Source organism: Oncorhynchus gorbuscha, linkage group LG25, assembly GCF_021184085.1.
Source record: "Oncorhynchus gorbuscha isolate QuinsamMale2020 ecotype Even-year linkage group LG25, OgorEven_v1.0, whole genome shotgun sequence".
Lineage (NCBI taxonomy): Eukaryota > Metazoa > Chordata > Actinopteri > Salmoniformes > Salmonidae > Oncorhynchus > Oncorhynchus gorbuscha.
This window is the reverse complement of record NC_060197.1, coordinates 45233226-45258667: the sequence shown is the minus strand read 5'-3', so window position 1 is coordinate 45258667 and position 25442 is coordinate 45233226. Positions and strand designations below refer to the sequence as shown.

General features: G+C 42.7%; 1 protein-coding gene across 2 annotated transcripts in view; it reads left to right on the top strand.

Moving 5' to 3' along the window:
• Window positions 1-25442, top strand: part of LOC124014322 (glucosidase 2 subunit beta-like) — a 254158-nt gene that overhangs the window by 147971 nt on the left and 80745 nt on the right. For both annotated transcript variants that reach the window (XM_046329175.1, XM_046329174.1), the window contains exon 12: window positions 6295-6384. In XM_046329175.1, coding sequence (XP_046185131.1) covers window positions 6295-6384 — 90 coding nt within the window. The remainder of the gene's footprint in view (window positions 1-6294; window positions 6385-25442) is intronic.

The window sequence follows — 25442 nt, the reverse complement described above, 5'->3', positions numbered from 1 at the left end:
GGGGGGGGTAGATTTCCACAATACTTTCCTTCCTTCTACAGCTTTTCTTAATATTATTCAGTTCCTTTGGCTTTGATGATTAAGTATTGATCTGTTCAAATAGACTGTGATTTTGCTGTGGTCTGATAGGGGTGTCAGTGGGCTGACTGTGAACGCTCTGAGAGACTCTGGGTTGAGATCATTGATAAAGTATTCTACTGCCAAGGGATGAGCTGTAGGTGTACCTACCGTAAGAGTCCCGTTGAACCCTACCCTACCATTGACTATGGGGCGGCAGCGTAGCCTAGTGGTTAGAGCGTTGGACTAGTAACCGGAAGGTTGCGAGTTCAAACCCCCGAGCTGACAAGGTACAAATCTGTTGTTCTGCCCCTGAACAGGCAGTTAACCCACTGTTCCCAGGCCGTCATTGAAAATAAGAATGTGTTCTTAACTGACTTGCCTGGTTAAATAAAGGTAAAATTTTATTAAAATATGTACAGACCCATTATGCGACCGAGCTGCAGGAGTTGTGACCCATTCTTGTTTGTTGTTTTTTTGTCACAGTTCTGTCTAGGGGGGGGGGGGTACATTTTTGGGAGGGAATACTGTCAACTCCAGGTAGGTGTTTGTCCCCCTGTTTGCTGAGACAGTCAAGTTTTGGCCAGTTCTGGCATTTAGGTCGCCACAGACAAGTACATGTCCCTGGGCCTGGAAATGGTTTATCTCCCCCTCTAAGATGGAGAAGCTGTCATCGTTACAGTATGGGGATTCTAGGGATATAGGTAAAACACATAAGGAAATTGCACTCTGTTGAGATAATTTCCTTAGTCATTTCTAGCCAGATGTAAAATGTTCCAGGTTTCACTAATTTAATCGAGTGGGTTAGGTCTGCTTTATACAGAATTAGCATACCCCCTGAGTCTCTTCCATGTTTCACACCTGGTAATTTGGTGGATGGGGACTACCAGCTCTCTGTAACCTGGAGGACAACCACTAGGTCTGTCTCCTCTATACCATGTTTCACACCTGGTGGTTTGGTTGATGGGACTACCAGCTCTCTGTAACCTAGAGGGCAACCAGTAGGTCTGTCTCCTCTATACCATGTTTCACACCTGGTAGTTTGGTGGATGGGGACTACCAGCTCTCTGTAACCTAAAGGACAACCAGTAGGTCTGTCTCCTCTATACCACCCACCTGGTAGTTTGGTGGATGGGGACTACCAGCTCTCTGTAACCTAGAGGGCAACCAGTAGGTCCTTCTCTCTGTAACCTAGAGGGTAACCAGTAGGTCCTTCTCTCTGTAACCTAGAGGGCAACCAGTAGGTACTTCTCTCTGTAACCTAGAGGGTAACCAGTAGGTCCTTCTCTCTGTAACCTAGAGGGTAACCAGTAGGTCCTTCTCTCTGTAACCTAGAGGGCAACCAGTAGGTACTTCTCTCTGTAACCTAGAGGGTAACCAGTAGGTCCTTCTCTCTGTAACCTAGAGGGCAACCAGTAGGTCCTTCTCTCTGTAACCTAGAGGGCAACCAGTAGGTACTTCTCTCTGTAACCTAGAGGGCAACCAGTAGGTACTTCTCTCTGTAACCTAGAGGGTAACCAGTAGGTACTTCTCTCTGTAACCTAGAGGGCAACCAGTAGGTACTTCTCTCTGTAACCTAGAGGGTAACCAGTAGGTACTTCTCTCTGTAACCTAGAGGGTAACCAGTAGGTCTGTCACCTCTATACCCTGTATCTTGTACGATGACGACATCTATATGCCATTATCAGCAACCATCACTCCTGTGTTCCAATGGCACGTTGTGTTAGCTAATCCAAGTTTATCATTTTAAAAGGCTAATTGATCATTAGAAAACCATTTTGCAATTATATTAGCACAGCTGAAAACTGTTGTGCTGATTCCCAACGCACCAGTTCTTATAGCCTTTAGCCGTACCCTTATCCTACTCCTGCTCTGTTCCTCTGGTGATGTAGAGGTGAATCCAGACCCTGTAGTCCCCTGTACTACACCTATTCCCCAGGCGCCCTCTTTTGTTGACTTCTGTAACCGTAAAAGCCTTGGTTTTATGCATGTTAACATCAGAAGCCTCCTCCCTAAGTTTGTTTTACTCACTGCTTTAGCACACTCCGCCAACCCTGATGTCCTAAACGTGTCTGAATCCTGACTTAGGAAGACCACCAACAATTCAGAAATGTTCATTCCCAACTACAACATTTTCCATCAAGATAGAACTGCCAAAGGGGGTGGAGTTGCAGTCTACTGCAGTGATAGCCTGAGTTCTGTCTTACTATCCATGTCTGTGCACAAACAGTTCGAGCTTCTACTTTTCAAAATCCACCTTTCCAGAAATAACTCTCTCACTGTTGCCCCTCAGCCCTCAGCCCTGGACACCATACAGTTGAAGTCGGAAGATTACATACACTTAGATTGGAGTCATTAAAACTAGTTTTTCAACCACTCCACAAATTTATTGTAAATAAAGCAAGTCGGTTAGGACATCTACTTTGTGCATGCCACAAGTAATTTTTCCAACAATTGTTTACAGACAGATGATTTCACTTATAATTCACTGTATCACAATTCCAGTGGGTCAGAAGTTTACATACACTAAGTTGACTGTGCCTTTAAACAGCTTGGAAAATTCCATAAGATGATGTCATGGCTTTAGAAGCTTCTGCTAGGCTAATTGACATATTTTGAGTCAATTGGAGGTGTACCTGTGGATGTATTTCAAGGCCTACCTTCAAAATCAGTGCCTCTTTGCTTGACATCAAAAAATCACAAAAAAAATGGGAAAATCACAAAAAAAATCTGCCAAGAATTGTAGACCTCCACAAGTCTGGTTCATCCTTGGGAGCAAATTCCAAACCCCTGGAGGAACCACGTTCATCTGTACAACCAATAGTACGCAAGTATAAACATCATGGGACCACGCAGCTATCATTCTGCTCAGGAAGGAGATGCGTTCTGTCTCCTAGAGATAAACATACCTTGGTGCGAAAAGTGCAAATCAATCCCAGAACAACAGCAAAGGACCTTGTGAAGATGCTGTAGGAAACAGGTACAAAAGTATCTATATCCACAGTAAAACAAGTCCTATATCGACATAACCTGAAATTCTGCTCAGCAAGGAAGAAGCCACTGCTCCAAAACCACTATAAAAAAAGGCAGACCATGGTTTGCAACTGCACATATGGACAAAAATCATACTTTTTGGACAAATGTCTTTTGGTCTGATGATACAAAAATAGCCATAATGACCATCATTATGTTTGGAGGAAAAAGGGGGAGAAGAACACCATCACAACCGTGAAGCATGGGGGTGGCAGCATCATGTTGTGGGAGGGACTGGTGCACTTCGCAAAATAGATGGCATCATGAGGTTGAAAAAGTATGTGGATATATTGAAGCAACATCTCAAGACATCAGTCAGGAAGTTAAAGCTTGGTCACAAATGGGTCTTCCAAATGGACAATGACCCCAAGCATACTTTTACTTGTGGCAAAATGGCTTAAGGACAACACAGTCAAGGTATTGGAGTGGCCATCACAAAGCCCTGACCTCAATCCTATAGAAATGTGTGGGCAAAACAGAAAAAGTGTGTGCGAGCAAGGAGGCCTACAAACCTGACTCAGTTACACCAGCTCTGTCAGGAGGAATGGGTCAAAATTCACCCAACTTATTGTGGGAAGCTTGTGGACGGCTAAACGAAACCGAAGTTAAACCATTTAAATGCTTCCAAATGCTAATTGAGTGTATGTAATCTTCTGACCCACTGGGAGTGAGAGGAGGTGACTCTGGGATGCTGGCCTTCTAGGCAGAGTTCATCTGTCCAGTGTTTGTCTTATTTTGCCGATCTTAATCGGGAGACTGGTGTTTTGCGGGTACTATTTAATGAAGCTGCTATTGAGGACTTATGAGGCGTCTGTTTCTCAAACTAGACACTCTAACGTTCTTGTACTCTTGCTCAGTTGTGCACCGGGGCCTCCCACTCCTCTTTCTATTCTGGTTAGGGACAGTTTGCGCTGTTCTGTGAAGGGAGTAGTACACAGCGTTGTTCGATATCTTCAGTTTCTTGAGGGAAATGTTTCGCATGGAATAGCCTTCATTCATCAGAACAAGAATAGACTGACAAGTTTCAGAAGAAAGTTATTTGTTTCTAGCCATTTTGAGGACAGTAATTGAACCCACAAATGCTGATGCTCCAGATACTAAACTAGTCTAAAGAAGGCCAGATTTATTGCTTCTTTAATCAGGAACAACCGTTTTCAGCTGTGCTATCATAATTGCAAAAGGGTTTTCTAATGATCAATTAGCCTTTTAAAAATTATAAACTTGGATTAGCTAACACTGCGTGCCATTGGAACACATGAGTGATGGTTGCTGATAATGGGCCTCTGTACTCCTATGTAGATATTCTATTCAAAATCAGCTGTTTCCAGCTACAATAGTCATTTACAACATTAACAATATCTACACTGTATTTCTGATCAATTTGATGTTATTTTAATGGACAAAAACAACGTGACCCCAAACTTCTGAATAGCAGTGTGCACACACACACACACACACACACACACACACACACACACACACACACACACACACATACACACACACACACACACACACACACACACACACACACACACACACACACACACACACACACACACACACACACACACACATACACACATACATACATACATACATACATACATACATACATACATACATACATACATACATACATACATACACAATTGCCTTTGTGACCTTAGTGGGAGACCCCACTCCACCGCATCAGTCCAGAGAGAGTACCCGCCTCAACCAAAATGCATTAGCATTTGTGTATCATAAATATGGAAATGGAGCCTTTGCAAAGTGAGAGATAACGGGTTCCGTTCCTGTATCCTCGATTAGGGAGGGAATGCCAGTCTGCTTCGGCCTGATAATTGGTGACATTGCAATACCGAAACGGTCTGAAAGGGCACGTCATCTTCGCGTGTGTGTCATCTTCGTGTAGCACCAATCCAGTCCCTCTAAGTTGGAGGTGTTAGACGGGAAGTGAAAGTGACCAGAGGCCCTATCCTTTTAATTTAATGCAAAACTATTTTGTCACTGACTTGCAACAAATGACCAAGATTTATTTTGTGTAAGATGATGGATAAATGTAACATTATTTATTTTGGTTATGACTTATTCTTCACCTATTTATTAGTTTGTTTGAAATTGTATTTTAAAGAAACAGCAAAGGCTACTTAAATGCTTAAACGACTCAGATATTATCATATATATAAATGTTATTATTATTATTATATTATCAGAAGCTGGCATGTAAATTCAGCAAATTAGATTTTGTGGTGTGGGTAGGGTGCCAATGCTTTTAAGATATTTTTTTTTTGCATTAAAATGAAACTGCATGAATAATCAATCAGAAATTAAATGTGACAGAAATTATAACAACATTGCAATCGGTTTGTACGTCCATTACTTAAGTGACACATTTGTTCCAGTCTCACTGAGGTTCTTGATCTAAACGAAGTCAAGACGTTTCTTTCTTTAAAGAGCCAGGTCATTTGATCAGTGTCTTTTGTATTTGGTATAATGTTAACTTACTGTATGTTATTGCCAGCTGCATACCACTGCTGGCTCGTTTCAGAAGCTAAGCAGGGTTCGTACTGGTCAGTCCCTGGATGAAAGACCAGATGCTGCTGGAAGTGGTGTTGGAGGGCCAGTAGGAGGCACTCTTTCCTCTGGTCTAAAATAAATATCTCAATGCCCCAGGGCAGTGATTGGGGATACTGCCCTGCGTAGGGTGCTGTCTTTTGGGTGGGACGTTAAACGGGTGTCCTGACTCTCTTAGGTCATTAACGATCCCATGGCATTTATCGTAAGAGTAGGGGTGTTAACCCTGGTGTCCTGGCTAAATTCCCAATCTGGCCCTCAAACCATCACGGTCACCTAATAATCCCCAGTTTACAATTGGCTCATTCATCCCCCCCTCCTCTCCCCTGTAACTATTCCCCAGGTCGTTGCTGTAAATGAGAACGTGTTCTCAGTCAACTTAACTGGTAAAATAACGGATAAATAATATAATATGCTACTGCTAGAAATCGACCCTATGTGTCCCATGTATAGAGATACATATGATTAATATCACTGTTAATCAAATTCATTCCGAGGTGTCTCAAATTAATACATGGGACTCGTTTCTGACGCTTCATTTAAGCAAAGGTTATTGTCAATAACTCATTCAAAAGTCAAATGTTAAAGAGTAATTTTCTTTCTCTTGAAACTGTTTCCCCCCCAAAGGGACCTAAGGGAGAAACTTTCCATAGACTACGGATCAGAGAGAGAGTTTCTATTCCTGCACAACCAATGTTTCCAGCTGAAGGTCTATGAGTAAGTACCTTTACACTTTAACCCTTAACTGCCCTCTGCTGTTGTTTCCTTGCATTATTTTTTGGTTGGCAGCAACTTATAAACCAATTACAGTGTAAAAAAACTTCCGTAGAAAATTGGTCTTTGGAACGGTGAAAGTAATGAATGGAACAATTATTAATGTCTTCGACCAGCAGATATACTTCATTGTCTGCATTCATTGAGTCCAACACTCAGTAAAGAAACTGTCTGTTGAAAAAGTATAATTGATATGGTCAATAGGTTGGAAGGAGAAGGACATTCTACATTCTACATTCTACATTCCGACATATACTGTACAATGAATATCCAACTGAAAGTGGCTTTTCATACTAAAGGTGACCATAGACCTTAGACCATTGTATTAAGAGATGATGTTAGGTGTGCTTCTGGACCAGTTATCTCTTGTAAAAATAGATTGTTTATCTCAGTGAGACTAACCTGTATAAATAACGATGATATTTATAAAAACAAAAAAACACAGCCTGAGGTTTGTATGTCGGTCTTCCTACCTTGAAGACTTGAAGCCGCGTTACCTGAGCCAACTCAGGTAAATATCTTCTGTAGAACTGTAAATCACCCTGGAGGAGAAGCTAAGCGGCTAAATCAACTAAATTTAATCAACAGTACGGATTCTTTCACTTCCCTGCCTGTCTCCCTATGGCCCCAGTCTGTGTAGAATCTGTTCTCTTCAGAATTGCTTGCCAGTTGGAGTCTTCTGAGCCTGTGGGTGGTTGCAATTTTAAAAGATTAAAATAAAAATGATCTGAGATCTCGCTTCAAATACGTTCCGGGCCTTCTCGGAGTCTGTGGTTACCAATTCTCTCTCACAATACCAAGTGCACACTATCCCTCTCACACTACCAAGTCCACACTTTTGCTGCATTTACCATGAAAATAATTATATTCTAAAATACTAGAAAATAATGTTTCAGACTTGGCTACTGCAACTTCTCTTCTTTTGATATTCTACACGTAATACATGTTTACAGGATTCATCATGGCCTGTTTGCAGGATTCATCATGGCCTGTTTACAGGATTCATCATGGCCTGTTTACAGGATTCATCATGGCCTGTTTACAGGATTCATCATGGCCTGTTTACAGGATTCATCATGGCCTGTTTACTGGATTCATCATGGCCTGTTTACAGGATTCATCATGGCCTGTTGACTGGATTCATCATGGCCTGTTTACAGGATTCATCATGGCCTGTTTACTGGATTCATCATGGCCTGTTTACAGGATTCATCATGGCCTGTTTACAGGATTCATCATGGCCTGTTTACAGGATTCATCATGGCCTGTTTACAGGATTCATCATGGCCTGTTTACAGGATTCATCATGGCCTGTTTACAGGATTCATCATGGCCTGTTTACTGGATTCATCATGGCCTGTTTACAGGATTCATCATGGCCTGTTTACAGGATTCATCATGGCCTGTTTACAGGATTCATCATGGCCTGTTTACAGGATTCATCATGGCCTGTTTACAGGATTCATCATGGCCTGTTTAAAGGATTCATCATGGCCTGTTTACAGGATTCATCATGGCCTGTTTACTGGATTCATCATGGCCTGTTTACAGGATTCATCATGGCCTGTTTACAGGATTCATCATGGCCTGTTTACAGGATTCATCATGGCCTGTTTACAGGATTCATCATGGCCTGTTTACAGGATTCATCATGGCCTGTTTACAGGATTCATCATGGCCTGTTTACTGGATTCATCATGGCCTGTTTACAGGATTCATCATGGCCTGTTTACAGGATTCATCATGGCCTGTTTACAGGATTCATCATGGCCTGTTTACTGGTTTCATCATGGCCTGTTTACAGGATTCATCATGGCCTGTTTATAGGATTCATCATGGCCTGTTTACAGGATTCATCATGGCCTGTTTACAGGATTCATCATGGCCTGTTTACAGGATTCATCATGGCCTGTTTACAGGATTCATCATGGCCTGTTTACAGGATTCATCATGGCCTGTTTACAGGATTCATCATGGCCTGTTTACAGGATTCATCATGGCCTGTTTACAGGATTCATCATGGCCTGTTTACTGGTTTCATCATGGCCTGTTTACAGGATTCATCATGGCCTGTTTACAGGATTCATCATGGCCTGTTTACAGGATTCATCATGGCCTGTTTACTGGATTCATCATGGCCTGTTTACAGGATTCATCATGGCCTGTTTACAGGATTCATCATGGCCTGTTTACAGGATTCATCATGGCCTGTTTACAGGATTCATCATGGCCTGTTTACAGGATTCATCATGGCCTGTTTACAGGATTCATCATGGCCTGTTTACAGGATTCATCATGGCCTGTTTACAGGATTCATCATGGCCTGTTTACTGGTTTCATCATGGCCTGTTTACTGGATTCATCATGGCCTGTTTACTGGATTCATCATGGCCTGTTTACTGGATTCATCATGGCCTGTTTACAGGATTCATCATGGCCTGTTTACAGGATTCATCATGGCCTGTTTACAGGATTCATCATGGCCTGTTTACAGGATTCATCATGGCCTGTTTACAGGATTCATCATGGCCTGTTTACAGGATTCATCATGGCCTGTTTACAGGATTCATCATGGCCTGTTTACAGGATTCATCATGGCCTGTTTACAGGATTCATCATGGCCTGTTTACAGGATTCATCATGGCCTGTTTACAGGATTCATCATGGCCTGTTTACAGGATTCATCATGGCCTGTTTACAGGATTCATCATGGCCTGTTTACAGGATTCATCATGGCCTAGATACACAACAAATAGCTCTTTTTGTTTGTTTGTTTTTGCAGCCCCACTCGACCTCTCTATCTCTCTGTCCGTGTTATCTTCACGTACATCTCCACACCCCACTTGAATTGTCTTAACTCAGTTCCACAGCACCAGACAGAAGTTGTGTGTCCAGTTGGCCTACTTCTCTCAATCACACACTCTACACCCCCGTAGCCACTCTTTCCCCGGGCCTAGAGCATCACCCCCCCCCCTCTTTTAGACACCAGAGAACATAGTCTCTACTAGCTCAAGGTCCTTAGCGACCCACCAAACACCCAAGGCAACGTACCAGTCTCCCCTTTCCTTTTTCCTTGCCATGTGCCTTGAACCATGATCCTGAAAAGACGTGGCATTGATAGACACATAAACCCAGGGCCCTCTCGTCTCACTCCCCCGTGCCCCCCGTGGACCCACAGCGTCGCTACGAATCCTTTCCGATAATGGAAAGAATCTCTCTGTCTCTCCCACTTCTTGATCATCAGTAGAAGTCTTCTCTTTATCCACCTCCCTTGTGTTTAGATGGCCCATCCACTTCCCTTGTGTTTAGATGGCCCATCCACTTCCCTTGTGTTTAGATGGCCCATTCACCTCCCTTGTGTTTAGATGGCCCATCCACCTCCCTTGTGTTTAGATGGCCCATCCACCTCCCTTGTGTTTAGATGGCCCATTCACCTCCCTTGTGTTTAGATGGCCCATCCACCTCCCTTGTGTTTAGATGGCCCATCCACTTCCCTTGTGTTTAGATGGCCCATCCACCTCCCTTGTGTTTAGATGGCCCATCCACTTCCCTTGTGTTTAGATGGCCCATCCACCTCCCTTGTTAAACACAAGGTTCTGTTCTGAACAGCAGCCAATATTGGAGAGAAATGCCTGGGGCGGTAAAAGTGAGCTCTGGGAACCCATACACTGCCTATCTTTAATATAACTAATAGTTATTATTTAAATACATTAAATTTATTTCGTACTCGTGCGAGAGCGTTGGTGGAGGATAATTCTGAGACAATGATGGGAGCAGAACGAGTGGCTCAGTGTATTAGATAACCCTAATGGAGGACAGAAATGACAAAAGCTGATTGAGACACAGAACCCCACACAGACACACATTCTCTCTCTCTATATCTCCTCCCCCCTCGCTTTCTCTCGCATACACACATACATACTCTCTTTCTCGCTCACAGTCACACACACACACTCCACTCACACATACTCTCACACACAGACACTCAATTCAGCTCAGTTTACTCTTTAGATACTGTTCATAATAACTCAAGTCCTCCTCATTGATTTGAAGAATGTTCAGTTTCAACTCCTCCTAGATTTGAAGAATGTTCAGTTTCAACTCCTCCTACATTTGAAAAAGGTTCAGTTTCAACTCCTCCTAGATTTGAAGAATGTTCAGTTTCAATTCCTCCTACATTTGAAAAAGGTTCAGTTTCAACTCCTCCTAAATTTGAAAAAGGTTCAGTTTCAACTCCTCCTATATTTGAAAAAGGTTCAGTTTCAACTCCTCCTATATTTGAAAAAGGTTCAGTCTCAACTCCTCCTAGATTTGAAAAAGGTTCAGTCTCAACTCCTCCTAGATTTGAAAAAGGTTCAGGCTCCTTTGTTTGATCGTCTCGTAAAGTACGTCCAGATGAATCCTTTCCCCTGTTCTAGTTTCTTAGCCCTCGGTGATGTTAATCGAGGGAAAATATATTGATACTTGGATTTCAAAGGGAAACATTTCCTTTTGTTGTCGAACACTTTCAAGAAGACAGATTAATGGTGAGATTAGTAGTTGAATGCAGTATAGAGACGCACTTCAAATTGCCTTGATATAAATCAATTTCTCCACAGGCAGCAAATCTGGGAAGTAGTTCTGTAGTTCTGTTTGAATCGTCATTAACTATTTTCCAATACAACTAGACCTACAGAAATGTGTTCACCTCTCTGCTAAATATTTATTTAAATGAATACAAATTTCGCAAAACACCCAACTCTAATAATCCCTGAAAGTTTCACGCAAAAAAAAAAGTTAATTTTACGTACCAAAGTCAAGATTGTCACCTATAGTACGTGGCTCTGTGACGCCTCAGATATCGTCTTGGCAGCCGCAGTTGACGCAACTCAGCAAACTGTGAAGGAGGACACCCCGTAATAAACCTCTCAGAAGTGGCGCTACCTACTACCAAGTCTTAATACTGCGAGTGGATTTGTGGACGTTTTCCTCAAAGCAACTTTAAATTGAGGGCCTCGGATTTATGCAATACTGTCAGGTCGGATTCACTCAGCCTTCCAACTGTAGTGGCATTAGAAACTAGTTTGTTGAATGAGTCATGCCTTGTGACAGAAAGGAAGTGAAAAGAGAACGTTTAACACAACTCAATTGGCACTTCCCTGTTTTAAATATCACATATAGGTTTAACATGAAATAGGTTATTTTAGGGGTTCTTTTAGAGGGGGGGAGGACAAAGAAACACTATCGAAACCAATGCCTAGAGGGGACAATTTGAGATAGATGCAATGGAGCCAGTTCAAGCTGGCGTGCGCCGAGCGCTTGATGTGGCGACTGCCTCAGGAGTTACCAAGGCGATGTAAACAGTCTGTTAGAGCTCTGGAAGAACAAATCGAGGTTGGTAAAACCTCAGGGACCGACACGTGCAGAGGATCTTGGTGTAATTTATACGAATTGTCATGATGTTAGGCATCATGCATCTCAAGAGCGTTTTTCTCCCCATTTTCTCAACAGCATCTTTCATGCCCTGTTTGTTCCCATTGCGGTGTTAGGGCTCAGAATTGAGGCGAGCCTCTGCGTGTTGATGTCAGGTGTCATGTCGAGGATACAGCTGCCTATGTGTGTATTATATATGGCAGACCTGGGTTCAAATACTATATAAAATAATACTTTTGCGTTACTTGATTGAGATTTCCTGGCACAATGGAACCAATAGAATTGTCCCTAAACCCCACTCACTACAGACAGCATTTGCTAGAGCAAATTCTCTAACTATTTGAAAGATTTCAAATAGTATTTGAACCCACCTCTGGATGGTATGATGCAGCAGGGATATATACTGAACGTAAAAATATAAATACAACATGCAACAATTTAAAAGATTTTACTGAGTTACAGTTCATATAAGAAAATCTGTCACTTGAAATATAACATTTTATTGTCCCCCGGCACAAGGTGCACCTGTGTAATGATCGTGCTGTTTAATCAGCTTCTTGATATGCCACACCTGTCAGGTGGATGGATTATCTCGGCAGTGGAGAAATGCTCACTAACAGCGATGTAAACACATTTGTACAAAATAAGCTTTATTGTGCGAATGGAACACGTCTGGTTTCTTTTATTTCAGCTCATGAAACATGAGACCAGTACTTTACATGTTGCGTTTAGATTTTTTGTTCAGTGTAGGTGTGGAGAGGAAACCAGAAGGCCTGAAGCACAGTCCATCATAATATGAACGAGTTTGACGACAACAGCTGGGTCGGTTACTGCAGATCCACGCCTTGCAAAGCCAGCTCTTTGTCACACTCGGCTGCTTTTGAAATGATGATAGATGTGGCAGGGACAATGTCGTTAAACAAATGCATGAATTTCAGCATTAATGTTAATAAGTTACCCCGGAAATTAATTCATTTCAAAGGTCACATTTGGTCGATTGTCAATAAGAAGAGGGTTCTCTTACGCACTCAGGCACATCCACTAATCAAGCAGTTGACCGCAGGATTGATGTCATAGAGAACAATACAACTTCAGTCAGGGGGCTGAAGGTCAAATGACCGTCTGAATCGCTCTGTTTAATAACTGCTATTAAAAGTCATCTCCTCGTTAGACTATGCCTCTGAATAAATGTCCTGGAAAATGGCGCAGTGGAAAACAGCGGTGCAACACTTTTCCTACGTCCAAGTAGTCTTACATGATTTCCTTTCCTCTTCTTCTTCTCCATGACCACTGATCCCCTTGATTGGTGAAAATAATAGGGTGGGCCCCCGTCTAGAAACATCCCCCATCCCCTGTCCAGAAACATCCCCCATCCCCTGTCCAGAAACATCCCCCATCCCCCGTCCAGAAACATCCCCATCCCCCGTCCAGAACCATCCCTATCCCCCATCCCCCGTACAGAAACATCCCCCATCCCCCGTCCAGAAACATCCCCATCCCCTGTCCAGAAACAATCCCTATCCCCCATCCCCTGTCCAGAAACATCCCCATCCCCCGTCCAGAAACATCCCCATCCCCCGTCCAGAAACAACCCCTAGCCCCCATCCCCTGTCCAGAAACAACCCCTATCCCCCATCCCCTGTTCAGAAACAATCCCTATCCCCTGTCCCCTGTCCAGAAACAACCCCATATCCCCCATCCCCTGTCCAGAAACAACCCCTATCCCCCATCCCCTGTCCAGAAACATCCCCTATCCCTCATCCCCTGTCCAGAAACAATCCCTAGCTCTATCCCCCATCCAGAAATAACCCCTAGCCATATCCCCCATTCCCTGTCCAGAAACAACCCCTTGCCCTATCCCCCATCCCCTGTCCAGAAACAACCCCTATCACCCATATCCCCCATTCCCCGTCCAGAAACAACCCCTAGCCCTATCCCCCATCTAGAAACAACCCCTAGCCCTATCCACTTTATTTCTCTCTTATGGTAGAGAAATTAAAATTAAATTATCTGGCAACAGCTCGGGTGGACCTCCCTGCAGTCAGCATTCCAATTGCACGTTCTTTTAAAACTTGAGCCATCTGTGGAATTATGTTGTCTGACAAAACTGTACATTTTAGAGTGGCCTTTTATTGTCCCCAGCACAAGGTGCACCTGTGTAATGTTTAATCAGGTTCTCGATTGGCCCACCTGTCAGGTGGATGGATTAATTTAGCAAATGAAAAAATGCTCACTAACAGGGATGTGAACAAATGTATTCACCAAATTTGTGAGAAAGAAGCGTTTTGTGCATATGGAACATTTCTGCAATCTTTTATTTCTGCTTGTGAAACATGGGACCAAAACATTACATGTTTTGTTATATTTTTGTTCAGTTTAGAAAGGATTTGATAGGTAAAGGCAATATGCAAAAACAATCCCACTATCAGAGGGCAAGGCGGAGCTGCTACCATATTGTTTATACACAGCCAGTCATTCTCTACATATCATAGGACAGGGTGGAGCTGCTACCATATTGTTTATACCTATCTAGTTATTATCTACATATCATAGAACACTCTAGACCCAAACTGCTACAGACCTAAATCTATCCTACCCTGTCTTTCTAAGGTCTTCGAAAGCCAAGTTAACAAACAGATTACCGACCATTTCGAATCCCACCGTACCTTCTCCGCTATGCAATCTGGTTTCAGAGCTGGTCATGGGTGCACCTCAGCCACGCTCAAGGTCCTAAACGACATCATAACCGCCATCGATAAGAGACATTACTGTGCAGCCGTATTCATCGACCTGCCAAGGCTTTCGACTCTTGTCAATCACCACATTGTTATTGGCATACTCGACAGCCTTGGTTTCTCAAATGATTGCCTTGCCTGGTTTACCAACTAATTCTCTGATAAGAGTTCAGTGTGTCAAATCGGAGGGCCTGCTGTCCGGACCTCTGGCTGTCTCTATGGGGGTGCCACAGGGTTCAATCCTCGGGTCGACTCTCTTCTCTGTATACATCAATGATGTTGCTCTTGCTGCTGGTGATTCTCTGATCCACCTCTACGCAGACAACACCATTCTGTATACTTCTGGCCCCTCTTTGGACACTGTGTTATTAACTAACCTCCAGACGAGCTTCAATGTCATACAACTCTCCTTCCGTGGCCTCAAACTGCTCTTAAACGCAGGGAAAACTAAATGCATGCTATTCAACCGATCACTGCCCGCACCTGCTGGCCTGTCCAGCATCACTACTCTGGACGGCTCTGACTTAGAATACGTGGACAACTACAAAAACCTAGGTGTCTGGTTAGACTGTAAACTCTCCTTCCAGACTCACATTAAGCATCTCCAATCCAAAATTAAATCTAGAATTGGCTTCCTATATCACAACAAAGCATCCTTCACTCATGCTGCCAAACATACCCTCGTAAAACTGACCATCCTACCGATCCTCGACTTCGGTGATGTCATCTATAAAATAGCCTCCAACACTCTACTCAACAAACTGGATGCAGTCTATCACAGTGCCATCCGTTTTGTCACCAAAGCCCCATACACTACCCACCATTGCAACCTGTTTGCTCGCGTTGGTTGGCCCTCGCTTCATACTCGTTGCAAAACCCACTGGCTACAGGTTATCTACAAGTCTCTACTAGGTAAAGCCCCGCCTTATCTCAGCTCACTGGTCACAATAGCAGCACCCATCCGTAGCACGCTCTCCAGCAGGTATATCTTACTGGTCACTCCCAAAGCCAATTCCTCCTTTGGTCGTCTTTCCTTCCAGTTCTCTGCTGCCAATGACTGGAACGAACTGCAAAAATCTCTGAAGCTGGAGACTCATATCTCCCTGACTAGCTTTAAACACCAGCTGTCAGAGCAGCTCACAGATCACTGCACCTGTACATAGCCCATCTACAGTAGGGCAAAAAAGTATTTAGTCAGCCACCAATTGTGCAAGTTCTCCCACTTAAAAAGATTAGAGTGGCCTGTAATTTTCATCATCAGTACACTTCAACTATGACAGACAAAATGAGAAAAAAAATCCAGAAAATCACATTGTAGGATTTTTAATGAATTTATTTGCAAATTATGGTGGAAAATAAGTATTTGGTCAATAACAAAAGTTTATCTCAATACTTTGTTATATACCCTTTGTTGGCAATGACAGAGGTCAAACGTTTTCTGTAAGTCTTCACAAGGTTTTCACACACTGTTGCTGGTATTTTGGCCCATTCCTCCATGCAGATCTCCTATAGAGCAGTGATGTTTTGGGGCTGATGCTGGTCAACACGGACTTTCAACTCCCTCCCAAGATTTTCTATGGGGTTGAGATCTGGAGACTGGCTAGGCCACTCCAGGACCTTGAAATGCTTTCATAGTTGAAGTGTACCTATGATGAAAATTACAGGCCTCTCTCATCTTTTTAAGTGGGAGAACTTGCACAATTGGTGGCTGACTAAATACTTTTTTGCCCCACTGAATATCCCATCACAACATCCCATTATTGATGGGGCATTGTATATATACAGTAGAAGAAAAATATGCTACTAACGCTTCTAATAAAGACTAATATGAGTCATCAAGACAAAGTCATGCCTTTACTCTCTGCCATTATCATAAAAAATATATCCAGTTTTGTTCCAAATGAGAGGCACTGGGCCTAGGTAGGCTAATTAGCTAGCTATAACGTTAGACTACAGTACATGTTAGGTGTAGCAAGTACACCGCTAGCTAGATAAACATGGCTAGCTGACCTTGTAATGATACTAATCAATCACCAAATTTTACTGTACTGAACATCACTGCCTCATGTAAAAAATAAAAAATAAAATGTAAGTGTGCTTATATTGCTAGCTAGCTACCGACAGAAAAACAATTTTACTCGTTTGTTATTTGTCCTCCTGAGTCCTGGTCCAGCTGGTCTGCTGCCGCTGCTTGCTGGTCTAGGCTGCTGCCGCTGCTTGCTGGTCTAGGCTGCTGCCGCTGCCTGCTGGTCTAGGCTGCTGCCGCTGCTTGCTGGTCTCGCAGTTATTTTTCTCTTCTTCGGTGTATTCCAGCTCAAATAAATAGGACTGTATGTTCCTATGGAAACGTAAAAATAAATGCTGTCGTCCACCTGTTCTGGAAAGAGGAATTAAAAGAAACAACCATTGTAATTATTTAGCCGTCTCGGATAGACACGTCGATGGTAAAATAGCTTACATGAACCTGTAAACTAGTACCTCCCCCGTTTTTGGAAAAGCCTGCCTTCAAGGGTTTGAACAAGATAGTACGGCTCCCATCAGGCTTTAGTCTTTACAAAACCAGGAAAAATGAGTCAACCTAGATATCCTGCAATGTGCTTGGCAGATAGGAACATTGTTGAGGCAAGTTCCAATGACTCCATTGAACAGGGACAACAATATCTACTCGCTGCTGGCGTGATCGTGCAATCGGGCGAAACACAAAGACCACAACAATTTTTACAAAACATGACAAACATATTTTTTTTTAGATCAGACAGCAGGCTCAATCAACCAATGACGTCATTGGTTGAACTCTCCCGATGCGAAACAATACAGCTTTGGTGCATCATTGTGTCTGGAACCCCTCTCGTCACTCTCATGTAGGGAGACTGAAACACCTCTCGTCACTCTCATGTAGGGAGACTGAAACACCTCTTGTCACTCTCATGTAGGGAGACTGAAACACCTCTCGTCACTCTCATGTAGGGAGACTGAAACACCTCTTGTCACTCTCATGTAGGGAGACTGAAACACCTCTCGTCACTCTCATGTAGGGAGACTGAAACACCTCTCGTCACTCTCATGTAGGGAGACTGAAACACCTCTCGTCACTCTCATGTAGGGAGACTGAAACACCTAGGGAGACTGTCACTCTCATGTAGGGAGACTGAAACACCTCTCGTCACTCTCATGTAGGGAGACTGAAACACCTCTCGTCACTCTCATGTAGGGAGACTGAAACACCTCTCGTCACTCTCATGTAGGGAGACTGAAACACCTCTCGTCACTGTCATGTAGGGAGACTGAAACACCTCTCGTCACTCTCATGTAGGGAGACTGAAACACCTCTCATCATTATGTAGGGAGACTGAAACACCTCTCATAATTACATAGGGAGACTGAAACACCTCTCATCATTATGTAGGCAGACTGAAACACCTCTCATAATTACATAGGGAGACTGAAACACCTCTCATCACTCATAATTACATAAGGAGACTGAAACACCTCTCATCACTCATAATTACATAGGGAGACTGAAACACCTCTCATCACTCATAATTACATAATGAGACTGAAACACCTCTCATAATTATGTAGGGAGACTGAAACACCTCTCATCAATATGTAGGGAGACTGAAACACCTCTCATCATTATGTAGGGAGACTAGAACACATCTCATAATTATGTAGGGAGACTGAAACACCTCTCATCAATATGTAGGGAGACTGAAACACCTCTCATCATTATGTAGGGAGACTGAAACACCTCTCATCATTATGTAGGGAGACTGAAACACCTCTCATCATTATGTAGGGAGACTAGAACACCTCTCATCACTCATAATTACATATGGAGACTGAAACAACTATCATCATTATGCAGGGAGACTGAAACACCTCTCATCATTATGTGGGGAGACTGAAACACCTCTCATCACTCATAATTACATATGGAGACTGAAACACCTCTCATAATTACATAGGGAGACTGAAACACCTCTCATCACTCATAATTACATAGGAAGACTGAAATACCTCTCACCTCTCATAATTACATAGGGAGACTGAAACACCTCTCATCACTCATAATTACATAGGGAAACTGAAACACCTCTCGTCACTCATAATTACATAGGGAGACTGAAACACCTCTCATCACTCATAATTACATAGGGAGACTGAAACACCTCTCGTCACTGTCATGTAGGGAGACTGAAACACCTCTCATCATTATGTAGGGAGGCTGAAACACCTCTCATCATTATGTAGGGAGACTAGAACACCTCTCATAATTATATAGGGAGACTGAAACACCTCTCATCACTCATCATTACATAGGGAAACTAAAACACCTCTCATCATTATGTAGGGAGACTAGAACACCTCTCATCACTCATAATTATGTAGGGAGACTGAAACACCTCTCGTCACTCTCATGTAGGGAGACTGAAACACCTCTCGTCACTCTCATGTAGGGAGACTGAAACACCTCTCGTCACTGTCATGTAGGGAGACTGAAACACCTCTCGTCACTCTCATGTAGGGAGACTGAAACACCTCTCATCATTATGTAGGGAGACTGAAACACCTCTCATCATTATGTAGGGAGACTGAAACACCTCTCATCATTATGTAGAGAGACTGAAACACCTCTCATCATTATGTAGGGAGACTGAAACACCTCTCATCATTATGTAGGGAGACTAGAACACTTCTCATCACTCATAATTACATAGGGAGACTGAAACAACTCTCATCATTACATAGGGAGACTGAAACACCTCTCATCATTATGTAGGGAGACTAGAACACTTCTCATCACTCATAATTACATAGGGAGACTGAAACACATCTCATCATTATGTAGGGAGACTGAAACACCTCTCATCGTTAGGTAGGGAGACTGAAACACCTCTCATCATTATGTAGGGAGACTGAAACACCTCTCATCACTCATAATTACATAGGGAGACTGAAACACCTCTCATAATTACATAGGGAGACTGAAACACCTCTCATCACTGTCATGTAGGGAGACTGAAACACCTCTCGTCACTCTCATGTAGGGAGACTGAAACACCTCTCATCATTATGTAGGGAGACTGAAACACCTCTCATAATTACATAGGGAGACTGAAACACCTCTCATCACTCATATTTACATAGGGAGACTGAAACACCTCTCATCACTCATCATTACATAGGGAAACTGAAACACCTCTCATCATTACATAGGGAGACTGAAACACCTCTCATCAATCATAATTACATAGGGAGACTGAAACACCTCTCGTCACTGTCATGTAGGGAGACTGAAACACCTCTCGTCACTGTCATGTAGGGAGACTGAAACACCTCTCATCACTCTCATGTAGGGAGACTGAAACACCTCTCATCATTATGTAGGGAGACTGAAACACCTCTCGTCACTCTCATGTAGGGAGACTGAAACACCTCTCATCATTATGTAGGGAGACTGAAACTGAAACACCTCTCATGATTATGTAGCGAGACTGAAACACCTCTCATCATTATGTAGGGAGACTGAAACACCTCTCATCAATATGTAGGGAGACTGAAACACATCTCATCATTATGTAGGGAGACTGAAACACCTCTCATAATTATATAGGGAGACTGAAACACCTCTCATCACTCATCATTACATAGGGAAACTAAAACACCTCTCATCATTATGTAGGGAGACTGAAACACCTCTCATCACTCATAATTATGTAGGGAGACTGAAACACCTCTCGTCACTCTCATAATTAGGGAGACTGAAACACCTCTCATCACTTCATGTAGGGAGACTGAAACACCTCTCATAGGGAGACTCACTGTCATGTAGGGAGACTGAAACACCTCTCGTCACTCTCATGTAGGGAGACTGAAACACCTCTCATCATTATGTAGGGAGACTGAAACACCTCTCATCATTATGTAGGGAGACTGAAACACCTCTCATCATTATGTAGAGAGACTGAAACACCTCTCATCATTATGTAGGGAGACTGAAACACCTCTCATCATTATGTAGGGAGACTAGAACACTTCTCATCACTCATAATTACATAGGGAGACTGAAACAACTCTCATCATTACATAGGGAGACTGAAACACCTCTCATCATTATGTAGGGAGACTAGAACACTTCTCATCACTCATAATTACATAGGGAGACTGAAACACATCTCATCATTATGTAGGGAGACTGAAACACCTCTCATCGTTAGGTAGGGAGACTGAAACACCTCTCATCATTATGTAGGGAGACTGAAACACCTCTCATCACTCATAATTACATAGGGAGACTGAAACACCTCTCATCACTCATAATTACATAGGGAGACTGAAACACCTCTCGTCACTGTCATGTAGGGAGACTGAAACACCTCTCGTCACTCTCATGTAGGGAGACTGAAACACCTCTCATCATTATGTAGGGAGACTGAAACACCTCTCATAATTACATAGGGAGACTGAAACACCTCTCATCACTCATATTTACATAGGGAGACTGAAACACCTCTCATCACTCATCATTACATAGGGAAACTGAAACACCTCTCATCATTACATAGGGAGACTGAAACACCTCTCATCAATCATAATTACATAGGGAGACTGAAACACCTCTCGTCATTCATGTAGGGAGACTGAAACACCTCTCATCATTCATGTAGGGAGACTGAAACACCTCTCGTCACTCTCATGTAGGGAGACTGAAACACCTCTCATCATTATGTAGGGAGACTGAAACACCTCTCATCACTTATGTAGGGAGACTGAAACACCTCTCATCATTATGTAGGGAGACTGAAAGACCTCTCATGATTATGTAGCGAGACTGAAACACCTCTCATCATTATGTAGGGAGACAGAAACACCTCTCATCAATATGTAGGGAGACTGAAACACATCTCATCATTATGTAGGGAGACTGAAACACCTCTCATCATTATGTAGGGAGACTGAAACACCTCTCATCACTCATAATTACATAGGGAGACTGAAACACCTCTCATCACTCATAATTACATAGGGAGACTGAAACACCTCTCGTCACTGTCATGTAGGGAGACTGAAACACCTCTCGTCACTCTCATGTAGGGAGACTGAAACACCTCTCATCATTATGTAGGGAGACTGAAACACCTCTCATAATTACATAGGGAGACTGAAACACCTCTCATCACTCATATTTACATAGGGAGACTGAAACACCTCTCATCACTCATCATTACATAGGGAGACTGAAACACCTCTCATCATTACATAGGGAGACTGAAACACCTCTCATCAATCATAATTACATAGGGAGACTGAAACACCTCTCGTCACTGTCATGTAGGGAGACTGAAACACCTCTCATCATTATGTAGGGAGGCTGAAACACCTCTCATCATTATGTAGGGAGACTGAAACACCTCTCTGAAACACCTCTCATCTCTTATGTAGGGAGACTGAAACACCTCTCATCATTATGTAGGGAGACTGAAACACCTCTCATCATTATGTAGGGAGACTGAAACACCTCTCATCATTATGTAGGGAGACTGAAACACCTCTCGTCACTCTCATGTAGGGAGACTGAAACACCTCTCATCATTATGTAGGGAGACTGAAAGACCTCTCATCATTATGTAGGGAGGCTGAAACACCTCTCATCATTATGTAGGGAGACTGAAACACCTCTCGTCACTCATAATTATGTAGGGAGACTAGAACACCTCTCGTCACTGTCATGTAGGGAGACTGAAACACCTCTCGTCACTCTCATGTAGGGAGACTGAAACACCTCTCATCATTATGTAGGGAGACTGAAACACCTCTCGTCACTCTCATGTAGGGAGACTGAAACACCTCTCATCATTATGTAGGGAGACTGAAAGACCTCTCATGATTATGTAGCGAGACTGAAACACCTCTCATCATTATGTAGGGAGACAGAAACACCTCTCATCAATATGTAGGGAGACTGAAACACATCTCATCATTATGTAGGGAGACTGAAACACCTCTCATCATTATGTAGGGAGACTGAAACACCTCTCATCATTATGTAGGGAGACTGAAACACCTCTCATCACTCATAATTACATAGGGAGACTGAAACACCTCTCATCATTACATAGGGAGACTGAAACACCTCGAATCACTCATCATTATGTAGGGAGACTGAAACACCTCATAATCATGTAGGGAGACTGAAACACCTCTCATCATTACATAGGGAGACTGAAACACCTCTCATCATTACATAGGGAGACTGAAACACCTCTAATCACTCATCATTATGTAGGGAGACTGAAACACCTCATAATTATGTAGGGAGACTGAAACACCTCTCATCACTCATAATTATGTAGGGAGACTGAAACACCTCTCATCACCATAATTATGTAGGGAGATTGAAACACCTCTCATCATTATGTAGGGAGACTGAAACACCTGTCATCATTATGTAGGGAGACTGAAACACCTCTCATCATTATGTAGGGAGACTGAAACACCTCTCATAATTATGTAGGGAGACTGAAACACCTCTCATAATTATGTAGGGAGACTGAAACACCTCTCATCATTATGTAGGGAGACTGAAACACCTGTCATCATTATGTAGGGAGACTGAAACACTCTCATAATTATGTAGGGAGACTGAAACACCTCTCATAATTATGTAGGGGGAGACTGAAACACCTCTCATCATTATGTAGGAGACTGAAACACCTCTCATCATTATGTAGGGAGACTGAAACACCTCTCATCATAATTATGTAGGGAGACTGAAACACCTCTCTGTCACTCATAATTATTTAGGGAGACTGAAACACCTCTCATCATTATGTAGAGAGACTGAAACACCTCTCATCATTATGTAGGGAGACTGAAACACCTCTCATCACTCGTAATTATAGGGAGACTGAAACACTCTCTATGTAGGAGTCACTCATAATTATGTAGGGAGACTGAAACACCTCTCATAATTATGTAGGGAGACTGAAACACCTCTTATTAACCATAATTATGTAGGGAGACTGAAACACCTCTCATCATTATGTAGGGAAACTGAAACACCTCTCATAATTATGTTGGGAGACTGAAACACCTCTCATCATTATGTAGGGAGACTGAAACACCTCTCATCATTATGTAGAGAGACTGAAACACCTCTCATCATTTTGTAGGGAGACCTAAACACCTCTCATCATTATGTAGGGAAACTGAAACACCTCTCATCATTACATAGGGAGACTGAAACACCTCTCATCATTATGTAGGGAGACTGAAACACCTCTCATCACTCATAATTACATAGGGAGACTGAAACACCTCTCATAATTATGTAGGGAGACTGAAACACCTCTCATCATTATGTAGGGAAACTGAAACACCTCTCATCACTCATCATTACATAGGGAGACTGAAACACCTCTCATAATTATGTAGGGAGACTGTAACACCTCTCATAATTACATAGGGAGACTGAAACACCTCTCATCATTATGTAGGGAGACTGAAACACCTCTCATAATTACATAGGGAGACTGAAACACCTCTCATCACTCATAATTACATAGGGAGACTGAAACACCTCTCATCACTCATAATTACATAGGGAGACTGAAACACCTCTCACATCTCATAATTACATAGGGAGACTGAAACACCTCTCATCATTATGTAGGGAGACTGAAACACCTCTCATCATTATGTAGGGAGACTGAAACACCTCTCATCATTATGTAGGGAGACTGAAACACCTCTCATCATTATGTAGGGAGACTGAAACACCTCTCATCATTATGTAGGGAGACTGAAACACCTCTCATCATTATGTAGGGAGACTAGAACACCTCTCATCACTCATAATTACATAGGGAGACTGAAACAACTCTCATCATTATGTAGGGAGACTAGAACACTTCTCATCACTCATAATTACATAGGGAGACTGAAACACATCTCATCATTATGTAGGGAGACTGAAACACCTCTCATCATTAGGTAGGGAGACTGAAACACCTCTCATCATTATGTAGGGAGACTGAAACACCTCTCGTCACTCTCATGTAGGGAGACTGAAACACCTCTCATCACTCATAATTATGTAGGGAGACTAGAACACCTCTCGTCACTGTCATGTAGGGAGACTGAAACACCTCTCGTCACTCTCATGTAGGGAGACTGAAACACCTCTCATCATTATGTAGGGAGACTGAAACACCTCTCGTCACTCTCATGTAGGGAGACTGAAACACCTCTCATCATTATGTAGGGAGACTGAAACACCTCTCATAATTATGTAGGGAGACTGAAACACCTCTCATAATTATGTAGGGAGACTGAAACACCTCTCATCATTATGTAGAGAGACTGAAACACCTCTCATCATTATGTAGGGAGAATGAAACACCTCTCATCACTCGTAATTATGTAGGGAGACTGAAACACCTCTCGTCACTCATAATTATTTAGGGAGACTGAAACACCTCTCATCATTATGTAGAGAGACTGAAACACCTCTCATCATTATGTAGGGAGACTGAAACACCTCTCATCACTCGTAATTATGTAGGGAGACTGAAACACCTCTCGTCACTCATAATTATGTAGGGAGACTGAAACACCTCTCATAATTATGTAGGGAGACTGAAACACCTCTTATTAACCATAATTATGTAGGGAGACTGAAACACCTCTCATCATTATGTAGGGAAACTGAAACACCTCTCATAATTATGTTGGGAGACTGAAACACCTCTCATCATTATGTAGGGAGACTGAAACACCTCTCATCATTATGTAGGGAGACTGAAACACCTCTCATCATTATGTAGGGAGACTGAAACACCTCTCATCATT